At 52.5% G+C, this 12547-nt stretch overlaps 1 protein-coding gene across 1 annotated transcript; it reads left to right on the forward strand.

Moving 5' to 3' along the window:
* Window positions 1-1718: 1718 nt before the first annotated feature.
* On the forward strand, window positions 1719-11624 carry IFITM5 (interferon induced transmembrane protein 5). Its single transcript, XM_085644960.1, has 2 exons — window positions 1719-2212; window positions 10234-11624. The coding sequence occupies exons 1-2, from the start codon at window positions 2018-2020 to the stop codon at window positions 10450-10452; spliced, it is 414 nt and encodes a 137-aa protein (XP_085501086.1). The 5' UTR covers window positions 1719-2017; the 3' UTR covers window positions 10453-11624.
* Window positions 11625-12547: the final 923 nt, after the last annotated feature.

The following is a 12547-nucleotide window of genomic DNA, read 5'->3' on the forward strand; positions in this document are numbered from 1 at the left end:
ACTAGTGCCCCTCATCTGTCTGTAGTTCTCCCCCACCCCATGACCTCCTCCTCAGATTCCTTCACTGCCACCCTCCACCAGCGCCCCTCATCTCTCCGTAGTTCCCCCAACCCATGACCTCCTCCTCGGACTCCCTCACTGCCACCCTCCACTAGTGCCCCTCATCTGTCTGTAATTCCCCCCCCCACCCCATAACCTCCTCCTCGGCTTCCCTCACTGCCACCCTCCACCAGTGCCCCTCATTTCTCTATAGCTCCCCCACCCATTACTTCCTCCTCGGATTTCCTCACTGCCACCCTCCACTAGTGCCCCTCATCTCTCCGTAGCTCCCCCCACCCCGTGACCTCTTCCTCGGATTCCATCACTGCCACTCTCCACTAGTGCCCCTCATCTCTTTGTTGCCCCTCTCTCGTATCCATTCCATTCGTTGTATAGCGCTACTCATATGAGTGTAGGGTGCAGTAGCGGCCTGTGGAGGGAGTGCGGTGAGGCGGGGGAGGGGCAGGGTGAGGGGTAGTAAACTCCGGCTCACAGCCGACCGGAGTAATGAAAACAAATAAATAAATAAAACAAATTCAGTTGCGTGCGCTGAAACACCAAATGCGTTTCAGCGTGCGCAATGAAATTTGTTTTATTTATTTATTTGTTTACATTCCTCCGGTGGGCCGTGAGCCGGAGTTTACTACCCCCACCCTGCCCCTCCCCCACCCCACCCCACCCCACGGCACTCCCTCCACGGGCCGCTTGAGGTAGGGTGTCACAGTACTTTACATAACAGCACACATTATACAGAGACAATAAATCAGTCTACGGAGAATGTCACTTAAGCCAATGAGGATTACAAGGTGTAGAAATCACGCCATCCATACTGGTGGGCAATATATTTTACGGGGGTTTAGTCTGGAGAAGCACAAACTCATGATTTAAAGAGTACTTTAGTGGTTGGGGGTTGGCTTTACTGATAAAAATGTATAACTGCCCAAACAAACTCTTTTTAGTAACATTAGAATAATGGAAGACTGGAGAAATTCTAACTAAATCACAACACAAAAAGCGAAGTTTGTATGCAGCTCTTTGATGGCAGTTCATGGGTCACTGTCCTATGTTAGGATAGTAACTTCTGAACTGCAGGTAACATAAGGATATCTGGGACAGAGGTAGTAACCCACTGAGCTATTCCCATAAAATTCAGTTTATCTGCATTTAAAAACTACCAACAGACAAATGGTTGCTCTGCAACACGATCGTAAATCACCAGTTATCGGAACAGTTTTTATTGTTGTTGTACATCGGTGGCAGATTCACTGCGAGGGCCAAGGATCATGTTTGGGTGGGCCAGCCTCATGTTTGGGTGGGACAGACTCATGTTTGGGTGGGCCTGGCCCCCCCGGCCCACCATCTAGAACCGGGCCTGCCTCTGAGAGAGAATGAAGGAGCGGACGCCAGGAGAGAGACGGGAGGGAAGCTGGAGAGTAAGGGAGAGAGAGGGAAGAGCAGCGGACAGGGCTTCACACGGCGCGGCCGCGAGGCGGGCGGGAGGCACACGGCATCAGATGCTTTGGTGAGGTGGGCGGGCCCCAGGGTGTGTTTGTGCCCGGGCTGGCACCGTATTCTGGGGTAAACCACTCCAGGCAAAGCGGTAATTACAGCGTCTAATATAGAGAGGGAGGAAACTATAAGAGGAGCTGGCCCAGGTCTGCGGGCCCTGAAATGCTGCCGCCACTCCTGGTGCCCTGTCTCTCGCCCCCTACTCCCAGGACCCTGTCACCACCACGGACGCCCCGCTCTTAGGCTGTCCCCGTACTTCGAAGCAGCGCCCCCATCTCTTATAGGACTCCGTACCCCTCGCAGGTGGTGGTGGTCCACTGCTAGCCAGCTCAGTGGTCTTGTTCCGGTACCCTTCTCTGGTGCCCCCGCAGTGCGCTTTCCTCCTCCCACCTCCCCACATTGGTACCTCCACAATCCCACTTTACATATCCACACGTTGGCGTGCTTGCCCCTCGCTCCATCTCTCCTCATGCCCGCCATGGACACCTCGTACCCCCGTGAGGACTTCCTGAACACGACCCCCAGCAAACCGGAACCTGGTCCCACGGTGATCACCATTGGGACCCCCAAGGTGCCTCGGGATCACATGATCTGGTCCGTCTTCAACACCGTCTACATGAACCTGTGCTGCCTGGGCTTCATGGCGCTAGTCTACTCTGTCAAGGTGAGTGCGCGCAGGGAGCCTCCGGTGGCGGCACCCACCAGATATCGGTGGAAAGGGGGCCCTGGTCAGAAGAATGGGCGCTGGCAAAGGAGACGCCTGACAGACTGGAGGCGGGGTGCGCGGTGCAGCTGGGCAGGGAGGCGATGCATGGGACATGGGGGCAGAGAGCAGGCCTGGCAGACGGAAGACAACAGGGGAGGCGTGCCAGACAGGGAGAGAGGGTCAGAAAACAGGCACATTAACTGGAGGAGGCACAGAGAGAGAGGAGGCACAGGTTAGAGAGCATACACTGCAGAGAGGAGGCACATGGCAGAAAAGAGCACAGATGCAAAAAGAACGAATGATGGACAGGATGCAGAGCAATGTCAAACATTCACCCAGTACAGAGATCTGGGCCTCAATACAGAGCAGAGCAACTGACCAATGTTTAGTCTTTGCTGCGCAAACAAATGATGGACGGAATGCTGAACAAATCAAATATTCACCCTCAGTCAAGAGATCTGGATTATATCCATCGTTTTTTTGGTCACCATGCCACCCCAGTTTGGACCCCGCCATATGCAAATCAGTCTTGACCCTGCGCCCAATGGGAACAGTCCAGCCCAGACTGCCGGCCTAGGTCCTCCCTGGACTGGAAACAAGCATCCTGGGACCTGTTTTGGGGAATCACCCCTCTTCAGCCAGGATAGCTTGACTCCAGTGGCATGGAGAGCACAGGAATGGCTATACCCGTCCCACTCGGGCGACAAATGCAAAAAGAACATTTGATGGCACAGAGAAGAGAAGATGTGAGTGACACTGATGTTTGAGGCCAGAGTTGCCAAGTTTGGAGCTGCAGACTCCGGCTCGAGCCTTGGGGTTGGCTCAACAGCCTGCCAGTCTGGGAAAATCACTGGGGCTTATTTGCAAGCCTCTTGCCATTAGGTGTTACTTTTCCCCATATTAAAAGGGGCGCACCAGCCCTGCAAGGTGTTTGTAAATAAGCCCTTCAATGTGTCATTCTGTAATGTAACGGGTGCTCATGTAAAGCGCAATGATACCTTCGGGTCGAGTTAGCGCTATATGAAATTGCAAAAAAAAATCTCAGAAAATTGTTATGGGGTGCTGAAGAGGCCCAGGACAGGAGGCCCCAGGCAGGTGAGGTAGGACAGGCTCCAGACGCAGGACAGAGAAGAGGCCTCATGGGAGAGATGGATAGGAGATCGAACATTGCGCAGCAGGCACCTGACACAAAGAAGGGATGGGAGAGAGAAGGTATGGGGGTGGAGACCACACGAGCAGCAGAGAGGAGGGACAGGGCCAGTAATGAGAGAAAGACCCGAAAGGCCAGGCCTACAGGGAGAAAGAGCCACCTCTCGGCAGTGTGTCTTAAGCTGTCCACCTACAAATCATGACTTTCAGGTGTCCATGTGCACCGTAGTCTAGTGCAAGCAAACAAAACTACAGGACCCAAAATGCAACAGGTTGTAGCATGCAAACTCAGGAGTGAGAAACGGCATGGGGATAGGGAACGGAGAACACTCACTTAAGAGTGGAGGTCACGGGGCATTGAGAAGGTAAGGGCGAAAGGCAACGGGGCATGGGGCAGGCAGGGGACGGAGAGAGTCGGTGAACGGGACAGGGAGGGATCGTGTGGTGGCAGAACGGGCTGAGGATGCAGAGGGTGGACCAGAGCGGGCAGATGGGCACACAGCAGGGGCGTAACACAGGCCCCCGCAGCCCCCTCGGTGCGGGGGGGGCCCGAGCTGCAGGGGGCCCCCTCAGCACCGTACTCATGCATGAGAGCTCCATCTCAAATACTGAGTGGGGACCCCTTCATGTACCTTGAAGGGGGGTCCCCACAACTTTCGTTACGCCAGTGGCACACAGGGGTACAAAAGAGGCACAAGGCGCAGAGGTGAGGAGGCACAGAGGTAGACACAGATGGACTGAGAGCAGGCACAAATGCTTGCCCATTTGTTTAACATATTTTTCTGAATTCTAATGCTCAGCAACTAAGCAGCTTGTGTTGCTGTTTGTTCACCGGGAGCAGCATGTAAAGGTCAAGAGAGGCACAGAGGTGTCAGGAATCAGGGGGTACAGGAAGGAGGCGCCAAGGGCAGAAGTGAGGAACAGGGGTGTCAGGATGAAGGGGGCACATGCATGAGGCACCAAGGGCAGAAGAGAGGCATTGGGGTGTCAGGATGCAGGGGTACAGAAAGGAGGCGCCAAGGGCAGCAGGGATGCACATGGGTGTCAGGATGCAGGGGGTACAGGAAGAAGGCACCAAGGGCCGAAGAGAGGCACAGGGGTGTAAGAATACAGGGGGAACAGGAAGGAGGTGCCAAGGGCAGAAGAAAGGCACAGGGGTGTACGAATACAGGGGGTACAGGAAGGAGACGCCAAGGGCCGAAGAGAGGCAAAGGGTGTCAGGATGCAGGTTGTACAGGCATGCGGCACCAAGGGCAACAGAGAGTCATGGGGTGTCAGGATGCAGAGGGTACAGGAAGGAGGCACAAAGGGCAGCAGGGAGGTACAGGGGTGAAGGATGGAGGGGGTGCGGGAAGCAGGCCCCAAGGGCACCAGGGGGGCACCGGGTAAAAGGATGCACATGGTGCAGGAGGAGGCACCAAGGGCAGAAGAGAGGAAAATGAAGGCACCAAGGGCAGAAGAGAAGCACAGGGGTGTCAGGATGCAGGGGGTACAGGAAGGAGGCACCAAGGGCAGAAGAGAGGCATAGGGGTGTCAGGATGCAGGGGGTACAGGAAATAGACTCCAAGGACAACAGGGGGGCATAGGGTGAAAGGATGCACAGGGTGCAGGAAGGAGGCACCAAGGGCCGCAAGGAGGCTCACGGGTGTCAAGATGCGGGGGGTACAGGAAAGCGGCATCAGGTGCATCAGGGACAGGGTGAAAGGATGAAAGGGGGACAGGAAGGAGGCACTAAGGGCAGCAGGGAGGGACAGGCGAGAAAGGACACACGTGGTACTGGAAGGAGGCAAGAAGGGCAGCAGGGAGGCACAAGGGTGAAAGCACGCATGGGGTACAGTAAGGAGGCATCAAGGGCAGCAGGGATGCATGGAGATTTAGGATGCACGAGGAACAGGAAAGAGGCATCAGGGGTAGCAGGGGGTACAGGAAAGAATGGCAGCAGGGAGGCACAAGGGTGAAAGGATGCACGGGGTACAAGGAATGACTCATCAAGGGCAGCAGGGGAGCACAGGATGAAAGGATGTAAGTGTTACAATGAAGGAGGCTTCAAGAGCAGCAAGAAAGCATTAGAGTACAGGGATGCACGGGTACAGGAAAGAAGAAGAAGGGCAGCAGGGAGGCACAGGGGTGAAGGATGCACGAGGTATAAGAAGGCGACATCATGGACATGGAGGAACGGGGTGAGGGATGGACGGGGTTCTGTTGGAGTCATCAAGGAGGCAGGGGAGTGAGGGATGCACGAGGTTCAGGTAGTAGGTGTCAATGGCAGCAGGGAGGCACAGGAGTGAGGGATGCACGGGGTTCAGGTAGGAGGCATCAATAGCAGCAGGGAGGCACGGGAGTGAGGGATGCACGGGGTTCAGGTAGGAGGCATCAATAGCAGCAGGGAGGCACGGGAGTGAGGGATGCACGGGGTTCAGGTAGGAGGTATCAATGGCAGCAGGGAGGCACGGGAGTGAGGGATGCATGGGGTTCAGGTAGGAGGCATCAATGGCCGCAGGGAGGCACGGGAGTGAGGGATGCACGGGGTTCAGGTAGTAGGTGTTAATGGCAGCAGGGAGGCACAGGAGTGAGGGATGCACGGGGTTCAGGTAGGAGGCATCAATAGCAGCAGGGAGGCACGGGAGTGAGGGATGCACGGGGTTCAGGTAGGAGGTATCAATGGCAGGAGGGAGGCACGGGAGTGAGGGATGCATGGGGTTCAGGTAGGAGGCATCAATGGCAGCAGGGAGGCACGGGAGTGAGGGATGCACGGGGTTCAGGTAGGAGGCATCAATAGCAGCAGGGAAGCACGGGAGTGAGGGATGCACGGGGTTCAGGTAGTAGGTGTTAATGGCAGCAGGGAGGCACAGGAGTGAGGGATGCACGGGGTTCAGGTAGGAGGCATCAATAGCAGCAGGGAGGCACAGGAGTGAGGGATGCACGGGGTTCAGGTAGGAGGCATCAATGGCAGCATCGAGGCACGGGAGTGAGGGATGCACGGGGTTCAGGTAGGAGGCATCAATAGCAGCAGGGAGGCACAGGAGTGAGGGATGCACGGGGTTCAGGTAGGAGGCATCAATAGCAGCAGGGAGGCACAGGAGTGAGGGATGCACGGGGTTCAGGTAGGAGGCATCAATGGCAGCAGGGAGGCACGGGAGTGAGGGATGCACGGGGTTCGGGTAGGAGGCATCAATAGCAGCAGGGAGGCACGGGAGTGAGGGATGCACGGGGTTCGGGTAGGAGGCATCAATAGCAGCAGGGAGGCACGGGAGTGAGGGATGCACGGGGTTCAGGTAGGAGGTGTTAATGGCAGCAGGGAGGCACGGGAGTGAGGGATGCACGGGGTTCAGGTAGTAGGTGTCAATGGCAGCAGGGAGGCACAGGAGTGAGGGATGCACGGGGTTCAGGTTCCGGGGCATCAATGGCAGCAGGGAGGCACGGGAGTGAGGGATGCACGGGGTTCAGGTAGGGGGCATCAATAGCAGCAGGGAGGCACGGGAGTGCGGGATGCACGGGGTTCAGGTAGGGGGCATCAAGGGCAGCAGGGAGGCACATGAGTTCAGAGAGGACACTGGGTATGGACATGGTACAGAGATACCACAGGACAGGTATGAAGTATGAATGGCAGCAGGGAGGCATTGAAGTGAAGGATGCATGGGGTACAGCAGGGAGGCACAGGAGTGAAGGATGCACGAGGTACTACAAGGAGGTATGGAGGGCAGTGGGGAGGCATGGAAGTGAAGGATGCATGGGGTACAGCAGGGAGGCACAGGAGTGAAGGATGCACGAGGTACTACAAGGAGGTATGGAGGGCAGTGGGGAGGCATGGAAGTGAAGGATGCATGGGGTACAGCAGGGAGGCACAGGGGTGAAGGATGCACGGGCTACTGGAAGGAAGCATCATGGGCAGCAGCGAGGTACAAGGGTGAAGGGTTGCAAGGGGTACAGGAAGGAGGCAACAAATGCAGCAAGGAGGCACGGGGTGTAGGATGCACGGGGTACAAGAAGGAGGCAGCAGAGAGGCACAGGGGTGAAGGATGCATGAGGTATAAGAAGGCGACGTCAAGGACAGGGAGGAACGGGGTGAGGGATGCACGGGGTGCATGTAGGAGGCATCAAGGGCTGCAGGAAGGCACGGGAGTTCAGAGATGACACAGGGGCCGTCAGGGGCACTGGGTATGCACAAGGTACAGAGATACCACAAGGGCGGGGATAAAGTATCGAGGGCATCGAGGAGGCACGGAGGGGTAGCAGGGAGGCCTGGGCCCATAATCTAGGCAGAGGAGTGAAGGGCGGTGAGGGTGCACAGGGGGTGGACAGCTCCGATGGGAATCACAAGTGACCAGCTACAAATACCTGGTGCTGTATCCAGTGACGGCCACGTGGCTTTCTTGAGATCCCCTCAGCTGCTATGGCGACAGTGTCTGCCGAGAATGGAAGCGCTTATTGGTGCCTCCTGGCATCTGTCGCTCTCAGATGTCATTTTATTTTAACAGTAAAAACGCCCCTTGTTTTCTCTGCTGAGCAGAGGTGGTCCGTTGTTAAACATCCTCTGCCAGGGCGGATCCAAGTAGCGACTTTTTGCAATTCATCAACTGGAACTTTCGCCGGGAAGGAGGTCTGGGGGCCAGATGCACTACAAGGGGGGCATGCTTATAGGACCAGTGGACCCAGAGGCAAAGAAGGTGAAGATCAAACGGAAAGAGGTGAGGGGCAGCGGCGGAGAGACAGAAGAAAAGAGAAAGAATGCCAGAAACAATATGGCAGGGTGAGGAGAGGGTCAGGGGCGTAAGGCAACAGCTCGATCAGAGATACAGGTATGGGAGGGGGTAATGATATTAAAGAGCGATAGGTTCGGACTGAGGGGAACAAACAGTTCTAAATAGGCTGGCTAACGAGTAGGCCAGGAGCGACCAATGTAAACCTGGTGGTGGTGGTGGGGGGTGGCTGTCAGATATTCAGGACAACCAAAAGCCGTCTAGATGATTCCTATTGAGGTCGGATATACAAAAAATCAGACCCAGCCTTCCTGGGCCGATGTTGGGCACCCATGTCTTACCCAGATACAGAGTACGGCTGCTTATATTCGAGAAAACAAAAAGCAGAATTAGAATGTGCAAGTCTGAAACCTTTTTCCTAGACTAAGGCACAATTTTGGTTGCTGGTTTATAAAACCATATGGGTCCCCACCGGTGCCAGTGGCTGTCTGCAAGCAAAGCTGCGCGTTCCCGTGACAAAGAGTTCAAATACGAGCATTCGTTAGCGGTGGCAGCAGAAAGAGGCCCCTGTGGAGGAATGCAGGCCATGTAAAGAGCTGTTAAATTACAGCGTGTCAAACCCGCAGGCTGCAGGAACTGAACTAATGATACCTCTTAACCTCAACGGTTTGTTAATCTCATTTGATTTCGAAGCTGCTGTTTCGGAAATTAGAGGGACATCATAGTTTTAGTCTAGCAATAACAGCAATTAGTTGTAAATAACTAAAAATAATGTAAAGGTTTAATTAAGGAAATACGCAACATATAATGTAATACGATAGACTCAGTCTATATATAATGCTTCGGAAATGCTACGACCTAAATACTACTGTATTCCATGTGAAAGAATCATGCAACAACGCTGACACGTATAAAAATAAGGTTTAACAAGTTAGGTAACCTAATGGGTGTCGTTTTGTCCCTCTTCTATTTCTGCGTCTGGTGGTTGCACAACGAATATAAAGTGCACCTGAACGTTTGGTCAGCAGTATGCAAAGCTAAGGATTGCACAGCTGTTCACCGCTGTAACATGGCGCGCTCTGCTGCCTGCCGTGAGCTCCGTTAGCATACTCATTCCTTGCATGAACTCTGTGGGTAGGGAGAGAATTAAAAGACAATCAAGAGAGAACGAGGCAAAGAGGGGGATAAATAGTGAAATTGCAAGAGGGTCAAATATAAAGGGAAGCAAGGTCAGAGGTGAAAAACAGGCCTGCTACTGTTTATATGGCCAGTTACCAAGCATGTAAATAGGTATGTTATTTACGACATTAACTGTCTAAATCGTTGTTATTGGGTTGGGCTGCTATAGTCTGTTTAGTTTTAGTCCTAGCAGATAGTTTGGTCTGGTACAGGTTGCATAGGCCCAGTCCATGTTGGGGGTTTGGTCTCATAGTTTGATTCAACCCAATCCAGGCGGGTGGTTTGCTCTCCTAGTCTGCTTGGCCCCGGTACTTGCTGGTGGTATGGTATTGTAGTCTGTATAGGTTGAGTTCTTGTGGCAGTTTGGTCTCATAGTGTGTACGGGTTGACTTCTGGCTGGTGGTTTGGTTTCATAGACTGTAGGGACTGAGTTCATGCTGGTGGTTTGGTCTCATAGTCTGTATGGGTTAACTCCTGGCTGATGGTTTGGTTTCATAGACTGTATGGACTGAGTTCATGCTGGTGTTTGGTCTCAAAGTCTGCATGGGTTGAGAGTTCGGCTAATGGTTTGGTTTCATAGACTGTATGGACTGAGTTCATGCGGGTGGTTTGGTCTCATAGTCTGTATGGGTTGATTCCTGGCTAGTTGTTTAGTTTCATAGACGGTATGGACTGAGTTCAAGCTGGTGTTTAGTCTCATAGTCTGCATGGGTTGCGACTTAGGCTGATGGTTTGGTTTCATAGACTGTATGGACTGAGTTCATGCTGGTGTTTGGTCTCATAGTCTGCATGGTTTGAGACTTCCGTCGATGGTTTGGTTTCTAAGTCTATAAGGGCTGAGTCTATTTTGTATGGTTGGTCAATTAAAGTCTAGTTGACCTGAATCCTCATGTTGACTCTGCAAATGTGCTTGCATTTTAAGTTTTACACTCTTTTCTATTTGAATTCCAGGCCCGTGACCAGAAAGTTGCTGGTGATGTAGCTGCTGCTCGTCGCTTCGGCTCCAAGGCTCGCTGTTACAATATCCTTGCCACAGTATGGAATGTGGTGGTTCCCATACTGCTCATCACACTGGTCGTCACCGGCGTCATTCACCTGTCCAACCTCGCTAAAGGCTCCCTCAACTTCTTCAGCCTCCATCATTACGTCGAAGATGAAGACAGAAAGTGAGTGTCTCAACAGGCAGCCTCCCATGGACAGGAAGAGCCCTGGCAACCATGTGGACCAAACTCAGGAAACTTGTCTAAAACTTAGTGGGACCACCAAATAAATGCTACACAAACCAAGCAGCTTCTTTCTGTGCCACTTCCAGGCCGGACTAAGTCACGGGAGAATAACCATCCTATACTCATGTGACATCACAAGACAGACCCGTACCAAGAAAGGACAATCGCTTACATTTGTGTCACACCTCAAGACCACCACGGTCAATGCGGTTGCCCTCAGTCATACTTGTCGCCACACCTGGGCCAGGCTAATGATAACAGCTGTAGTCATAGTTGGCTTCTTCTGGGGAGCTTGCGATGGAACTATTTTTGGGAACCGACAAGGAAGCACACGATCCATCCTCACCGTGGGAATCTCTATGTGTTTCCATTACACGGTTTCTGTCCTTGGACACATCATTCAGCAGGTCACTCAACAACTGCACAGTAACCACATCTCCGAGGGCATTTAATGTGCGGAAAAGCACGACGTTCTCTATATGTGGACATTGAAAAGGATTCTTAAGCTCCCTCTTCTTTCCTACTCTTCTCTCATCTTAGCCATTCCTATTCTCTGGGCCTTCATCAGCATGTTATTCGTTTTATCTCCTACTTTATCTTCTTTGCTTCTCTTGCTCCTTATTTTTATTTACCTTCTATTTAATATTGTGCGTTGCATATATGTGCTGCTCTCCCTCCTCCCTGGAAGGAAATCTTCCCTGTGATGCCTGCCATCTTGGAGAAAACCAAAGATCGCTGAGTTGGCATCACTGGTACTCGAGGGATTGAATCTAACAGTAGCTCTTCTGTTTTGATGCCTGCAAGCCGCACTCATTTTGGGAAATGTCGTCCAGCTTTTCTTATTCACAGGCTGGCGCAGAACCTCCATTTTGTGCAGAAATGGGAATCTGAACGCCAGGACACGAGTTTGGACTGGGATAGCTCTGGAAGCACCACCCATCCTGAGATATTGTGTTGTTGAAGGGTGTTTGCTGACTAAAGAACTTTGAAAGTTCTATTCTTCAGAGTTTTCCTGTGATTGCAGCAGAAGATTCCTACCGACGCTTTGAGATCCACAGTGATCTGTACTGAAGCTGTTCGTGATTAATCAATGACAAATAAAGAATTCTATACTTACAGGTTGTGGTGTGAAGGTGTGTATATTGTGAAAACTCGCATGTCCAACGCTCACATTAACTCCAATTTCCCTATACTAATCCACCACTGATCATTTTTGGGTTCTGGAGTTGCATTTTATTCGCTGAAAAAGTGATTTGAAACCTCATCTGGGGTAACAAGCGCTATATAAATACAATTACAATTTTGTTTGGTTGAAGCCAGTGACATCAGGGAGCCATGTGTACACAGTGTCGCTGAAGTTCTGGCCCGAACCACCAGGCAGAGTTGCATCAAGAAACTAAAAATATGGGGAGTCAACAGGAAAGTGGAAAATACTAGGCCTAGCCAGAGATTGCGGTGCTGCACTACCTGGAGCTCTGCAAAGTGCCGAAAAAACTCTGCTGTACTACGCGGAGTTCCGCGAGTGGCAGAGTCTGGTACGTCGCACTGATTTTTTGTATCAGGAATTTCTCCTGTGCTGTAAAATCAGCACGAACGGCATCACACAGTGCACTAGAGGGCACTGCTACTTTCTGCCGCTTAAATAGATTTTCTACTCGAGCGGCAGCTTCCTCAAAGTGAGCAGCAGTTTTCTTGAGCAGTAGTGACCTGCCGTGACAGCCCACATTCAGTAATCTTGCTGGGAGATGGTCTAGCACGCAATTTCTCTCGCTTGTGCTCTCCAACTTAATGATGGCGCGCCACGCGAGAGAATAAACTCAGCTCTGCGTCACTTCACAGAGTTATTGGGAACTTTGTGCTCTGTTTGCAAAACTCCACGAACTCCGTCGGCGGTGCAGAATTCTTCACCCACTCCTTGAAGATACCTCAGATTCACCCTTTGCTGCTAGCCACATATGAATAAACATCCCTAAAACGAACACACAGGAAATATCTAAACTCAGCCTGAGGACATGTCTCTGTACTAGCATACTGAGGGC

Source organism: Triturus cristatus, chromosome 3_1 (genome assembly GCF_964204655.1).
Source record: "Triturus cristatus chromosome 3_1, aTriCri1.1, whole genome shotgun sequence".
Lineage (NCBI taxonomy): Eukaryota > Metazoa > Chordata > Amphibia > Caudata > Salamandridae > Triturus > Triturus cristatus.

Coding starts and splice junctions, on each gene's coding strand:
- IFITM5 (XM_085644960.1), top strand. CDS start 2,018: ATGCCCGCCATGGACACCTCGTACCCCCGTGAGGACTTCCTGAACACG. Junction 2,213..10,233: donor CGCTAGTCTACTCTGTCAAG/GTGAGTGCGCGC, acceptor TTTGAATTCCAG/GCCCGTGACCAGAAAGTTGC.